We start from the raw sequence: 16046 nt of genomic DNA on the forward strand, positions 1-16046 counted from the left end.
GCCGCCGTGCTTGACTAGCAATGGTCAGTTGGTGACCACTTCGACACAGTTTTGCCCGTAATTTACAGTTTTGATTTTCCCAAAGCATACGATAAGGGAACAACCCGAGGGCAAGAGCCGGCTCCCTCAACAAAGTACCAGAACGCTCGATGATGGGGCACGTGCGGGCGTCGCCGAAAACTATCTGTTTTTACTGTCACATGGTGAAAATTGTTCCGGCTTCGTGAGATTTCACCCAAAAATTATGTCGGACAAATGGAAAATACTGATATTTCCATTTGTGAGACCGTCCGGTGGGTTTACAGGAAAGACGGTAATGGACGGGCCCGGGAGTACGGACACTCGTCAGCCAGACTTGTACGTATTTTGAGTATGGTATTTAAAATACCATATTTTAAATACAATTTGCGGTATTTTGGTACTCTACTCAATACTTTTTTTGTGTATTTGTACTCTATTTAAAATACCTTTTATGGCATTTTCTACCCAATACTCTAATTACATATTTTGGATCTCCGTCTCAAACTTTCTGTGTCTCGTCTTTCCATTATCTTGCTTGTTCAGTGTATATTTCCTGAGTCCCTCGGACTTGACCTGGACATTGGCCCTTCTTGGAAGTCTCCATTTAGAGATTCTGCCCCGTGTGGCCTAATCCTTGGCCAGTGAGGGTTCTGTTATGTGTGCCCTGACGCGGTGACGCCGAATTCTGACCTCGCCACTGAGGGTCCGAAGTTGGGGAAGTCGGTACATGACAAGTTCACACCGCCGCAGCCACGAACACAGACAAAAAGGCACACACAAAACAGGACGAACTGCAACTCACTACTACTTTACTGTTGAATACACATACACTCTTAAATACCAGAGTAGGTAGTCGTTCCCCTATGTATCCGACCTATTTTTTTAGTTAGCACAATTGCTCCTGTATGAGGGCGATAGAGGGAGCGCTGACACATTTTTCCCCTTTTTCCTCTATCAAAAATGCTTCATATATCTCTCGATCCTGCTGTGATCGGAGATTACTTTCTATTGAAGTTTTATCAAAGGCAGGCGAGCATCCGCATCTATCACAATGGAATGCCAAGTGACCCGACGGTGGCATCCCTTTCAACAACGTCGCGTGCTCACGTAACCTAGTATTGATGCACCTGCCCGTCTGGCCGATGTACACTCTTCACAGGATAACGGAATACTATAAACCACACACTGGCGGCAATCAACCCACCTGTTTTTGTGTTTGGTGTTACACACCTGTCTTTTTTGTTGCTTGTTCACCTTAGCCGCCACAGCCGCAGCCACAGGCAGTGGTGAACCTAGGAGACGCGGCGATTCCCAAAAACGTGGAAAGAGTTCTGGGAAAAGGACCTAAGTTTTGCCTCCAACCAAAATTGAAGAAACCAGAGGTCTTAGAAAAGTTTCCAGTGCGGCTCCGCCCGAGGCCTTTGATTCGTGCCTGTTTCAAGGGGTACAGGCGATAACTAATGTTGGCCTGTCTACACGCCAGCTGGATCTACGTCCTGTTCTGCAATTTTGTGACACTGAAGGGCAAAGGCTTCTACTTGCCGACAAGGAGGGAGGTTTTGTGGTGGTGCCTACAGAGACGTATAAGGAGAAATGTGCAGAAGCTATCAAGAATAATTTTCGGAAAGCCTCATCTGGGGAACAAAGAAAGGCGTATACAAGTGTGCTTCATGTTTGTGCAACTGAAAACCTTCAAAACCTTACAACCAGGATCAAAAAGAGTGAGAAGAAACACCTCGAAGCCTTTTTTTACTGCGAAAACCCACAAAGAAGGTATTCCTTTTAGGGTCATCATAACGGAAAGAGGGACCTGGCAGGTGTGCTTGTCAAGATATCTGCAACGTCACTTGGCTAAGTTGGCTATTGATGACCCTTTCAAGGTGCAGAACTCGTCCCCTATCATCGAGTATCTAAAAGAATTGACGCATACCAACCTCAAAATGTTTTCTGTGGACGTGGAAGACCTCTGCTATTCTGTGCCTCAAACCCCTATGCTTCAAGCAGTACAAGACTTGATTGAGAGTTCGGGGACGGTGGCTTTTCAGAATAGTACAGGAATCAGTCTGTCTACCTTTTTGGAGTTGTTAAGAGGGTACCTCACTGCAACTGTGGTGGAAGTGGAAGGTGAATTGTTTCTACAGAAGAGTGGCACCCCCATAGGTTCTTGTTTGTCTCCTTTACTAGTTGACATATACTTAGGTCAATGTGACGTCTTCATACAGAACACGATGAATGCCAAACAGCGAGTGAAAGTGTTTCGCTACGTTGATGATTTCCTCATTTTTCTTGATTCAAGTTTAGGGTCACCTGTTTTGGGTAACCATGTTCAGGCCTGCTTAGATGTGTTTAGCTCCTGTGCTCCAGGCCTGAGGTTCACATTTGAGTTACCGGTGGAGGGTACCCTCCAATTTTTGGATTTGAAGCTAAGTGTGGGACACGACCATATTTGTTGGGCTTTCCATCCTAGATCAAAAAAGATGGTACTACCGTACGATTCGGCGCATTCCAAAATTGTTAAGAGGGCTATTGCCACTTCAGGCCTGGGGGCTGCCTTGGAAAAGTCCTGTCAACATACAATTCAGGGGAGTTTCGAGTCTCAGCTAGAAAAAAATGCGGGTTGGGGGTTATCCCGAGGATCTACTCATCTCTGTGGCAGAGTGCCTTGCTAGCAAGTGTAAGGGCTTACCGAAGCTTGCTGGGAACCGGGAGGAAGGAAGACCGGTCCCAATTCCCTATTTTCACGGACTTGCACATAACATAAAGAAAGTAGGTGTCAGACATAATGTTCCTGTTGTGATCTCAGCCCCTTGCAAGTTGTATAGTCTTTGCCCTAAGGTGGACAAGCGACAAAAAAGACAGGTATGTAACACCAAACACAAAAACAGGTGGGTTGATTGCCGCCAGTGTGTAGTTTATTGTATTCCGTTATCCTGTGGAAGAGTGTACATCGGTCAGACGGGCAGGTGTACCAATACTAGGTTACGTGAGCACGCGACGTTGTTGAAAGGGATGCCACCGTCGAGTCACTTGGCATTCCATTGTGATAGATGCGGATGCTCGCATGCCTTTGATAAAACTTCAATAGAAATTAATCTCAGATCACAGCAGGATCGAGAGATATATGAATCATTTTTGATAGAGGAAAAAGGGGGAAAATGTGTCAGCGCTCCCTCTATCGCCCTCATACAGGAGGAATTGTGCTATCTAAAAAAATAGGTCGGATACATAGGGGAACGTGTACCTACTCTGGTATTTAAGAGTGTATGTGTATTCAACAGTAAAGTAGTCGTGAGTTGCAGTTCGTCCTGTTTTGTGTGTGCCTTTTATCTGTGTTTGTGGCTGCGGCGGTGTGAACTTCTGACCTCGCCGAGCGGGGACCTGCTAGAAGTTTGCTTTGTTCTGGGTCACATATACTTCGTGGAGTTATGTGGTATCTCTTTGTCATCTTTTTGGGACTTCTGTTTAGATGACTCCTGTCACACAGAGGCGGCTTGCGCTAGTGCGCGGGGTTTTGGTGATTCATGTCACATAGCGGCGACTTGCCGCATTGACCAGTGACCGGTGACTTTTTGTGTTCAAGGATAAATAGTATCTTAACTGTATTTCAAATACTTTTTGAAGTATTTTGTACTCTATCTTAATTACTTTAATTTTCATGTATTTATACTCTATCTTAATTACATTCGAAAGTTAGTATTTATTATCTTATCTTAAATACATTTTTGAGTATCTTGTACATGTCTGTGTCAGCCATACTGACATGGCCGTGGGAGATATGCCACGTGCTTACGAGAAGCGGTTGTGCCGCTGTGCTGTAAATTGCAGAGTTCGCGGTAACCCCTTACAAGAAACTCGTTACTGTAACTTAGTTCCCTTTATTGGTAACTTGTAACTTAACTCGGTACTTTTGCGCCGTGGTAACTCTCACAGGAAGTCGTTCCGTTTTCCGGTAACTTTGCAAGAATGAGTTAACTTAAATTCCAAATTTCTTTTAATTCGCTTTTCGCTCACGTGCACATATTTTCTTGCTTTCTCTCCGGTTCCTGCTTGGCATTTTTTTGTTGTCATAAAACGTGATATTCATTCAATGACAGTATTTGATTCAGGAGGTAAGAACCGCTGCCATTGAAATGAAGCTGTACCATTGTGCACCCGCAGGGAGTAAGATGCAAAGTTTTCGAATTGTTGGTCATAAACGGAAACGATCTAAGCGTGTTTTACTCCTCCGCAGGTAACTCAAGGTCTAACTCAACTGCTCACGCGCGCTACAGCTGTGTAATGCTATTTTGTGTCCAAAGTAACTTGGAAGTAACTCGTTTTTTTAAGTAACTCAGTAACTGCGAGTTAGATTTCAGGCTGAAGAACTTCGTTATTAACTTAGTTACATTTTTTCACACGATAACTTAGCTCGTAACGAGTTCTTTTTGACGGGTAACTTCTCAATCTATGGTAAATTGTACCGCTCAATCCGGCGAAAGGTGAAGCACGAATCGGGAAACTTGGGGAATTATCTCAGTTGTCTCGCGACGTAAACCCCCAATTATACATACAAACTTGGGGAATGCACTGTAAGTGGAAACAAAAACGCTACGAGTTGATGCTTGGGGAAAGCATATAGTGATTTTGACCACACGTCAGCATTGACATTTCCTCGCGTAGACGAGCGGTCGTGAGCTCCCGCAGCCATGCAAGCGTTTAACATTTCAGCAATGACATCTGCTGTTACTAAACACAATGCGATAGCGCTACATGGGTACGAAAGCGAGAAAGATAAGATAATCACCTTCTCGTACTGGCTGTAGTAGATTAGATCCCTAGTGCGGCTAGCGTGATAGAGCATGACCACAGGGTGTGTGATGTAGGCCATGTAGGACAAGTTTCCGAGGGCGCTGAATGGACCCCAGGACAGTATCCTCTCTATGAATCCTGCACGGACAAGACGATGGATGATCACTCCCATGATATCCCTGCCACGCTTTTGTGGCTTTGCTCGTGGCGGTGGTGCCGTTGTCTTTGCTGATTCTCCTGACTGACTCGTATTGACTTAGTGGCGGATCCAGGGGAGGGGGACGATAGCCCCCAAAACGTCAGTTTACACATTGGATTTCCCTCTATTCCCTCCTCCACTACGCGCTCTGACACAGAACCCCCTCCCCCCTAAAACCGAGGTCCTGAATCCGCCCCTGTATTGACTCGTGCAAAGATGAAGACCTGGAAGTTGTTCAGTATGACAAGGAGAATGATGCGATACTAGGTCTTGACGCACATATGCTTTTTTTTTTTGTGACATCGTTTGCAGGACAACAGCACGAAGAAAACGTAAGTATGACGGGGAGACTGGAAACACTCCGCGAGCTGGCCTTAGAAAAAAGAAACGGAGGCCAGTTGTTCGCCCTTATCCTTCTCGCACTGGCCTTTGTAACGTGTTTTTAAAGGAAGTGCAGGCAGGACGGCATTGAAACAACGTCGTCCCTTGGTTATGTAAGTGGCGACACATGTCCTTGTGCTCGTTCAGCCGTTCCTCTTTCTAAACTGCCTAGGTACGAATGTACACATATGACAGCTATGCAATGTAAGTATAGACTCACCACCATGGCCGGTTATACAAGCAAAAGTGAGCCAACTCAGAGCAATACACCAGGCAACTCTGTGCGTGGCCGCGTAGACGGCAGCTACTCTCGGAGGAGGCAGTTCGGCGTTCCAACGATACGCTGCCCACAGCACTGCCACGCCTACGGCGAAGGATGTGCACCAGCCTATCACTTGAGTCAGCTGCATTGTGAAAAAAAAATAATAATAAAGATTTTCGGTATTCGTACACGTACGGACCATACTCCTTGAGACTATTGTGTATTCGCCGGTCACTCGTGTCACATGTATGGACTGGAAGCTTTTCACTGAAACTTCCAGATGTTTTCATGACAACTGGGTCTGAACCGTCTGAACACAGATGAGACGGAAATGGAGTGCCTACGTACCGAATGCGTGAGAAGTACCTCATTGTTTCCAAAAGTGAAAGCTATAGGCACAGCACAACAGGCTTCTATTTACCTCAGTGATTTTTCAATGACACGCATTTTTCTTTTTCTTTTTTCGAGAAATCGGACCTGACACGTGCCGAATATACCGCAAACTTACGGCGAATTCCGTAGGTCGTTGCAGGGCAGAAAAGGTTAGCGGGCCCGAGCCTGCATGTCACACCGCCGCTTCAACCCAAAGTGCGTCGCGCTTCATTAGTGCTTCCGCTCGTTCTTTGTTCATTTCTAGACTGAGCCCACACTGCACACTAGAGTGCGCTACACAAAAACGACCAGCAGATAGGGGATTAACGTTGCCAATATGTTCTGTGAAACGGTTTGTGTCATGAGCCACACCTCCGAACAATGTCCTTTGAAATTCCTTGTGTCGATGGCAACTACGACTTTAAGACTCTTCTTTCTCTTTCTCCCAGATATCTCCCTAGATTTATAATTTCAAACCAGGAATGCTGCTCTTGGTCTGCTCATTGTCTCATCTGGAATTGCCAGTGTTCTACGTATAGCGCCGTTACTAGCAGCGGCGCTACCGCATCCGTTATTGTTTTCGGTAGCGGAGTAGAGATCGCGTTACTTTTTTAAATTGGTAACGAAAGAACTACTTCCGTTGCAAATTTGCGGTAGCGCAATCTTAGAGCGCTACCGCTACCGCTACTTTCCGAGCTCAGGTTCGCGACAAACCTACTTTGACCTATCATCGAGCCTTCACTTTGCCTACCTTCGAGCAGTCTTGGGTAAGTTACTTCTAAAAGGTAACTGAGTTACAGTTACAGTTTATGTGCCAAAAATAGTAACTAAGTTACGGTTATAGTTACTTTCTTGGTGGAGTAACTAGTACAGTTACAGTTACTGAGAGGAAGTAACTTAGTTACATTACAGTTACTTTTTATAAAAATTTCCATGGGGTGGTGATGAAATTGTTAAAAACAAATTTATTTACATTTACCGAAGTGCAATAAAAGTTGTCTTGCACTTAACCAGAAGCAGTATAAGTTAACACGCGGTGACGTCACACGGCAAAATACCACATGTGCATGCGACCTGGCGCATCGCGGTGAAAAAGAAGAGCACGGTGACAGTGACACGCACGCGTGTCGTAGCGTGTAGAGAGAGAGAGACATACACAAGAACAAGGATTTCGCCTCAGATGGTTTTTCAGGTTTGAAGTTGACGTCCTGTTTGCCGAGTATGTCTTATTCCATAGCTTCCGCTTTACAGTTAAATTATTCTCGTCCTCCCATGATAAAAACTCGAAGGTTGCTTCATAGAGCGGCCACGGAAGCTTATGGTAGCAGTAACCGGAGCAGAATTCGCCATTGCACTGGTCGGAGCGCAATGAGCTGACCGGAAAGTTTCTCTTTGTGCATAATCATTTCCTTGTCCATATCCACAGGAGGGAGGATCCCGTGCTAGGGCAGTGACACTATTAGAAGCTTGTTCGAAGGCTTCGAACAAGCTGCTCAATATCACGGCCTATTCTACGAAAACCGGGCAAAAAGCCCGAAAGGAGGGCACAGAGGTCGATATCTTACAAACAGGCTGGGCCCTCCACCTGTTCCCTATTTGGGATTAACCTTCTTAAAGATTCCGTGTACACTTTAAATCTTTTCACACCTTTAAAGGTGTAACAACGTGCATGGCACACGCCTTTTTAGGTGTAATTTTGGTAACATCATAATGGAGCACGGTTTCGCACAAATTTTCTTTTTCTCGAGTGTTGTCTGTCCTCCAAAAATTCAGTTTTGGAACATCTCAACATTGTTCAACAGTATTGTAGACACTTGCGCGTGCTCGATTATCGATAGCGATGCATATATGCATTAGCTCGTACCTACGATATCCAAGACATAATGAAAGCAAGATTTGCACTGACACTTGATCTTTAGTAATGCTTTCCAAATTTTGTAAAATATCATCCTGGAGATGCAATGTTACGCAACCAGGTTGAATGTTCATAGCGCACACCTTTAAAGGTGTGAAAACGTTTACAGTGATATGGTTGGAGTTGTCCTCAAACTGGGTCATTCGTACTGCATTGTGGAGCCGTCCACGCTAGCTATGAGTTGTCCTACCTAACGTCCAATTTGAAAAAAGCACATCAAGGTATGTTTACTAACTTCTCATTCCGGGCAAGCTCAGCTCTTTTTGTAACAAAGCTGTAGAGCTTTTAGCGGCAGGCTTGCTTTGTGCATTATTTGCTTTATAGGGGAAGAGAAAAAGATAGGCGGGATATCGACCAAAGCGGCTTTTAGTAAATCTATAAAAATGGTTTTCCAAATTACAGCCTTGAGGAGACCTACGTGTCACCTCCAAGAACTGTTATGCGCTGTGTTTCCTCTTAACGAATTCGTTACTAGTGAGACTTTCAGGTTACTTATTTTTTCTTGTGCGTATGCAGTATCGCTTACTTTTTACGGGTAACGGTAGCGGTATTTCGCTACCTTTAGAAAATTGTAACGATATCAGGATTTCGTTACTTTCTGCCCAGGTAGCGCGTATAGGTATTACGCTACCTTTTTCGGGTAGTGGGTACAACACTGGGAATTGCGGCACACATTCACCCTGTTATTTCTTCACAAAATTCCTACAATCGTGTTCAACTTAAGAGGGAAAAAGAAATCCAGTCCGTCGGCTCTCAAAATATTGCTGTGTCGCAGATAGGACGGCTGGACACAGAGAGGTGACGCTCTATTCCTGCGCCAGATAATGTAATCTACCGTGATCACACTGTTTCCGTATTGGCTGTTAAGATTGGCCGCGTGACACTGCTGCACTGACACTGACTTCTGCTGGAGCAGAAAGTGCGGTCTCCTACTGATGGCGCACGGTGGCGCTGCAGTATTTCCACAGGGGTGCCATCTAGTGTATTGCTCCGTAGACGAAAGCGTGCTGGGCGAAAGCAATGCATCCTGGAAAGGTCCTGGTCGACGTCACAGGAAAGGCACACGTGGCCTTAAAGATGTCGGCGCCCGTGATCGGCGGTCTAAACCGTTTGCAAACAATGCGGTTGTTGTTTCTGCGCGTCGTTTTGGACGGCTTTCGATGACGGTAATTAATTCTATCCAATAATCTCGCAGTAAAACGCGCAGTTTTTGCACATAAGGCCTCGCACTGTTGACGACTTCCAAAGATGCGATGACGACCGCGCGTTAAGATTCACTGAGCCGATGCGACGTATTTAAACTCAGGAGAAATTGGCTACCGCGTTGCGGAAGAAGGACCTCATAATTTACGATGGCGAAATACGTTCATCACTTAGCGTTATGACGACGGAAATATGTCGGTAAGCGGCAGAACGACAAGTAAACAAAGACACATGACCTCAAAATGACGTTTACTATATGATGTGCGACCAGGACAAGATGGTAGTCTTGCCAAAAGCACCCGCTTGAGGGTAGTTACAAGAATGGCCGGTTTATGTCACCCCTGTGAGTATTTCTCTTGGCGCGCTACTGCTTTTCCTTATCGCCAACGGTGTATCTAGTGGACTGACTAGACTTATTTTCCTTCCAAAGTTTAATAGGACTACAGTAACTTACCGGCTTCAGCTTCACGTTCCGGAACTTCACAATCAGGTAGCCGAGGTAGATGCCGACACAGAAGGAGCCGATGTGGTTGTACGGCTTATGATACACGAGTGTCGCCAGAGTCGAAACGGTACTGAAAAAGTCATCATATCATCAAGGTACCAGAGAATATTCAAACGCTTCAAATCTCCGTGCGTTCCCTCAATAGACGAGTTCAGAAAATCCCAGAGTGCATAGCGCCGCTTTGAACTGTGGGAGTTTACTAATACGAAAGAAACGGGTGGCTTCCAAACTGCTCCGATTTCTCCCCTACTGGTCCATTGTCCACGACGTGTCATGGTCACAGGTGTCATGTAAGCGAAATGTGAAGGATTATTCTTCGTTCCCCCGCTCAGCAAGCGCCCAGAATGCAATGCGTGCGCAAAGAGGACTGGGATTTTCTGAAGTCGTCTATTTGATTTTGTTATTTGAAGTATTTGATACTTAGCGTTCTCGTTACTTCTTTCGTTTACTCGGTCAGGCTTTGTAACTTTTCGTTACTGTGTTGTTTCCTCACATTGCCTGACATCCCTGGTGCTCGTTAAACCTATTGAACTTGTCGCACTGAATTTATTCATTGCCGGATTCCACTGAAAGTGCAAATTTCGCTAGGGGAGATTGCTTACACCAAGCGGTGTCGGTACGGGATTGCATCTCCAGTGCAACGCCACCTGTCCTGCGCGAGCCCATTTTGTAAAGCTAAGTCACTGGATTGGGGAAAGTACGGCCTTCCTCTGATCTTTGCCGCTGCGAACTTGGAGCAGCAATGGCGGACGTGGCATTCCAACACATGCTGCGGCCACCATTGTTGCTCCGATGTCCATGCGGGAAAGGGAAAGGATACGCTACTTTCCACAATCCAGTGACTTTACGCAAAGCGTACTACCAACGCCACCTAAATACAGGTGGCCTGCTTAATGCCTTCTATGTTGCGGTGTTGCTGGTGAAAGGGCTCGCCGTTGTCGGCCTCACAGAGGTGGGCAACGTCACGACTGACGCCCTGGGGGAATGTGCGTCCTGGGCCAACTTCTAAGGGAACTGTGCCGACATATGCCTGGAAACATCGGAGCAAAACCCAGGAAAAACACCGGAGAGCACAGCCGGCGCTGCGATTTGAACCGGGGTACCTCACAGTCTCGACGTAAGCTAACCAGAGACCCACGCGAGCTGGTAATGGGCCTTCTATCACTTCGCAAGTCAGCCAATCGCCGCAGCCCGCCAAGTTGTCAGCTAATCACCGCTGAGAATTTGAAATACACGATTTCCGTAGCTCTTCTCGATAGCTACGGCCGCCGAAAGCACGGTCGCGATTGGCCGACTCCTAATTGTTACGTCACATCCCTCAAGCGACCAGGCCTTAGGGTTGTTAGCACCATGCCGCAATCCGAGTTCATTTTGTGTGATTTTGTATTGGTCTTGTAGTGTATATAGCTGCGTGACCACCGCAGGATTCCTCGGAAACCGTGACCTGTTGTAGTAGTGCTGCTTTGCCAGTGCAACGTTAAATTTGCCGCTAACGGGGACCCCCGAAACTGGAAAAACTCTCCAACATTACTGTAAGGTGCCAACGAGGAGGACGAGAGGGTGGGGTCACGAGGAAGAAAGAAGAGGACACAGTTTTGGACTATTGGGTTCCTTCGAGAAGGAACGTTACAATTACTGCTCCCATTTGCCTCGTGCATATCTGTTTCCTCCCGTCTTGTTTCCCTAATTTTCTCCCATGCGAACCCACGTAAATTGATGAGCACAAAGTTTTTGCCCTATGAAGCCAGCGTGTTGTTTTTCTCCCGCAATGGAATATTCCACACTTGACATCGTTCTTCAAGTGTTTTTCAAGGATTTTCCCGAAGCGAAACTGTGCTCAGCTCTGACGATGGAATGTCCCACATGTCGAAATACATTGAACGGTCATAAAGTGAAAAGTACAAAGTGGTGAAAATTGGCTCAAGCAGGAGCGCCAGGTCAGGAACCGCCGCAACGAAAGTTTGGGCGCATTAAATACCAGCACCGGAGCGCAGGAAGCGCATTTCGTTTCCGGAGCGTGGCGCTCTTAATGAACTCTCACGCTCCAGCTCGCAGGTCAAAGCGCGTATGTGCTGCTCCTGTTGTGTGACGTATGGAGGATGGGAAGGCTGGGAAACCAATGAGCCGCCTTGGAAATTTCGCCTGGGCGCTCAACTGGGCGCCGAGCTCGTGGCTCGGAAAGACCGTTCAGTATACGCACCACACCATGGACACAGTACACCAAGCGCGTTGGGTAGAGCCGCTACTTAACGCGCCCTTTGTCTATGAGCAGGCGAGAGGATAGAGTTCGGAGAAACCACGTGATAAACAATCGGTCCACTCACAAGGTACCAATGGGGGGTATTCGTAGGCGGGCCATAGAAAAATAAAGCTCCTGCGTATCAACCTTAAAATGCTACCCTCTTATTTCGCGGAGGGGCCTATGAGGTCGCTCTAGGCGCACTAAGGGAGAGAGGAAAACAGGGGAGCTGCGCAGTCGGTTGACCTACTTGCATAGCTTATTTCGAACAGAATCTGTTTTTCTACCGAGGTCTCGGCGGTTCCCGACCTCAGATCATAGCAAGGCAAGAGTGTACCCAGTGTGGCAATGTACGAGGCATCTTCTTACTCTAGGTCAGGGTAAAATATGAGTCCTGGAGGCAACTTGTACAGGTACGTAATCACTCCAGATGTGACACTTCCCGCCAGCAGAAGCAGAAACGTTACACTCAGTCCAAGTTTGGGCCAGCTACAAGGGCAAAAGAAAACCGTTCAATGACAGGTTCTACAACGGTCCTTGAGTCAAGGTCGTTTTCTCTTGTACTGCGTTTAGTAATATAGCTGATACGATTAACGATTTCTGCAAACTGTACTTACTTGTAGAGCAATATGAGGATGAACACTGAAACAACGAAGAACTGGAAGTTGCACGCTAGGTACCAAGTGGCCACAAGACACTGCGAGAATGCAAGCCATCATTCCTTAGTGCTGGTATGTAATACATACACATCACATTCCACTACTGTACATCTACACTATAAAAGAGACTACTTCACCGCACAAGGTGGTCTTGGCCAACCGATACACACAATGATATCGTGATATCTTCTTGATGCAGAAACAGGAGCCGTACAACAGGCGAACGGGAGAGCAACAGGCGCTTTAACATTTTAGACAGCGTTAGATAAATGACGTACGCCCCCATCCACAGTGAATCAACCAAATTCATGGCAAATCTGTGTTCCGTGGATAAACTCAAAGTCGTTTTCCGCGTTTTTTCGCGGCAGACGAAATCTTACTTGTCGCTGCTCTTCAGGGATGTTGTAGAATCGGTTAAAGGATCAGTTATGCTCATCTATACTTTTCCCCCTTTTTGGCTGCGGCGTGTTGTGCAACAAATATCGCGAGCTTTTGAAAGGTAACGACGAGCGTAGCCGACATGTACGCACAAGATATGCTAGAGAGATGCTCCTTTGATTTGCACAAACTCTAAAGACATTCCACTTTTTCAAACAACGTTTAAGTGAACGAGGGCACTAGACGTCCTTTCGTGACATTTGGCAGTCTGGATGGGAGGGCCTAACCGGTGGTTAGTGGCGCAGCCTGCCGCGGTGGAAGCGTCGTAGCAATAGCAGTAGCAGACGAACTTTTCGTGATCGATGAGGGTTTATTGAGAGGCTGGCGGCTCCTGAAAGACGAAGTCACCCAGCTACGGACAAGTCCCACCGGAAGAAGCTTCAGTTCTATTGGCAAGGTGCTGGGGCGAACCCACTGCTGATATGCTTTACAGCACATCTGGCCCTCTGTGACATTTCAGCATCGCCGATCAGACTCATGTAGAGGAACACCATCTCCTCTACATTAGATGACCCAGAAATTGAACGCCTCAGTCCCGTGAGTAATTCCGTCCTTCTACCGCAGCTATTCCAAATTTTGGAACAGCTTCCATGCTGTCGAGCCTCGGACACCTGCAATCCTACGAGCATCGCACTCAACGACGCCCTGCGCCCGCACAACGACCCTACAATAAGCAACTGCGACAACCTTTCGAGCTCGTCCCTGCAGCACCGGTCCCAGTACCATCGTTGGGCCTTCCTCGATTCGACTCGACCCTTCGACTCCTTCGAACCAGCTCATTCACACGCCCCGACCTTAACACATTTTTCGACGGCTTCCTATACTCGGGAAGTCCACCGCCACAATGCGACGCGCATTGTCAGAAGAATCGGACTCGGACTCGTAGAACAACAAAAGTAAACTTTAATGGAAGGAGAAAATCCGTCCCTATAGTCCGAAGGCCAGCAAGATAATGTCGAATATCCTTCGATTCGTGCACCGCGGCCTTTGCGCGTCCTCCTCGTCCTTCTCGGAAATATCGTCGGTCACGTGATCCAATAGACATCTAGGTGGTCGGCGCGTTCGTTTGGAATTGTGACGGCGAACGTCTTCTAATGGAGTTTCACTTGGTTAAGTTTCACTGGTTAAGCTGGTTGCTGAGATGAAGGCTGATCCCGGTCATCCCCTTGAAACAGCTCGCTGAGGTCAAAATTATGTTCGAAGGGGGTTCACGAGGGGGGGGGGGAGGGGTCAGAATAGGATTTGTTCTGCATAGCCGGAGATATCTTCCTTTCGGTTCGATAGTCCCATTCGGTAACGGTCGTTCTATATAGTAAACGTTGTGGGAATTGTTCTTGATGGTATAAGGTCCGTCAAAAAGGGCTCCTAAATTCGCATCGTTGATTCCGTTGGCAAAGGGCACTTGATCTCCGATTTGAAAGGATGGCTTTCGGGGTTTGGAATCGTCTCTCTGAATTCTGGTCATGTTCGTAAGGTTGGCATGGGCGCAATTACGTTCGTGCTGAATGTCTACGCCGGCATCGCAGTCGATGTCAGCATCGACAGCGATGCTTCATGTCGATATATCGCTGAGGGCAGTAGGAAATTGAAAAGTAACCGAAATGGAGATGTTCCTAACGCAGCATGGTCGGTGATGTTCACCTAGAAAGTGTAACATTTCAGGTATGCACTCGAGTCGTCAATCTCTCCGTCAATGTCTTTCCGAAACACGGGAAAGGTCTACCAATGGCGCGCTCGACAATTCCGTTAGTCTCCGGAGTGTAGGGCACCGGTCCGCAGTGCGATGTGTCGGTGAGCGAAATACTTTGTTGCTGCCATAAACATGAGCACTTTGTCGTTGTCGTTAAAGGCTCTTAGAGGTGTTCCGTATACATGAACCATGTCAAAGGAAAATGAGTAAATATTCGGTGGATTTGCTTGGCACAGCACGGGATACGACGTAAGGCGTGGTTAAGTCGACAGCGGTGCTGTAGTGTTTGTCGTGACCCTTGGTGTTGATCGAAACGACATGGTCATTGGCGATGCAATCGAAAGGCGTTGTTGGGGGGTTCGCATGGCTACAAATATTGTGGTTGTACTCTTGGCACATAGGTAACCTTTGACGCAGGCATGTACAGCTTGCGACATCGTTTTCCAGCAGTACCTCCTACCAATTTCAGACAGTGTTAGACAGTGTTAGACAATGTTTCAGACAATGCCCGCTTTAGTCCGGCGAGCATCGCTGTGACCATCCTTGTCGTGATAGCATGTGAGAAGAGCGTGCTTGAGAGTTATTCGTGTCACAGTAGGCATAATATTGGTCTGGCCTTGCGCGGACGTTGACATAAGGGTGCTGTTGACGAGTCAAATACCGCGTATTCGCATTCATCGGACGGGTGGGGTTTTCGATGTCTCTATATAATAGCCCCCAGCACGGGATCCCTTCTTTGTGCTTCCTTCAGACGATATCGAGTGTCCTCTGCGCGAAGTCCCAGCAGAGAGTTCCCCTTTCCGGTAACCCTGACAAGGTTTCCGCGATAGTGTTTTGCTTGCCGGGTGTGTCACGAATGGTAAAATTGTACTCCGTAGGATCGAACATAACTCGGGCGAGAAGTCTGCGCGGTGTCTTCTTTTCGATTTAGTGCATGACCGCCCAGTTGTCGGTGTAAACGTGCAAACGTGTGCGAGTCCTTGAAGGTTGCAGTAAAACTTCCGAGCTATAGCCCAATGCAAGGCGATTGCTTCAAGTTCCGTGGAAACAGCCGAATATCCCTCGATCCGTGCCCGTGCGCTTAGTCGTCCTCAACCTCCGCGCTAGGAGTATCCGTGGCATATTCGGCCGAATGCACTGTATTGCGAGCTTCACACTCACATGTCAGATGTGTCCCTCCACATGTGGCTTTTCTTTTGCCAGCCGCGACATGGTTTCGCAACACCATGACGCTACTGCACAATTTCTCTAGCCGGCGCTCGTGTCAGCACTCATCACAGGTAACGCAGATTCACCAAACCTACGAGTTCCTGCTCCAGCGTTCGTTGCAGCACCCGGACACCAAATTCGACAGCGCCCTCCGCTACTTAGCCG

General features: G+C 47.2%; 1 protein-coding gene across 1 annotated transcript in view; it reads right to left on the reverse strand.

Annotated features, from left to right (window-relative positions):
- LOC135375313 (nose resistant to fluoxetine protein 6-like) overlaps positions 1–16046 on the reverse strand; it is an 85328-nt gene that overhangs the window by 1662 nt on the left and 67620 nt on the right. Inside the window, exons 10-14 of the mRNA XM_064608054.1 lie at positions 12503–12582; positions 12255–12374; positions 9596–9716; positions 5610–5793; positions 4805–4947 (exon numbers count right to left, since the gene is read on the reverse strand). Of these exons, the coding sequence (XP_064464124.1) occupies positions 4805–4947; positions 5610–5793; positions 9596–9716; positions 12255–12374; positions 12503–12582 (648 nt within the window). The remainder of the gene's footprint in view (positions 1–4804; positions 4948–5609; positions 5794–9595; positions 9717–12254; positions 12375–12502; positions 12583–16046) is intronic.

The sequence above is a fragment of the Ornithodoros turicata genome, unplaced genomic scaffold, assembly GCF_037126465.1.
Source record: "Ornithodoros turicata isolate Travis unplaced genomic scaffold, ASM3712646v1 ctg00000850.1, whole genome shotgun sequence".
In the NCBI taxonomy this organism is placed as follows: Eukaryota; Metazoa; Arthropoda; class Arachnida; order Ixodida; family Argasidae; genus Ornithodoros; species Ornithodoros turicata.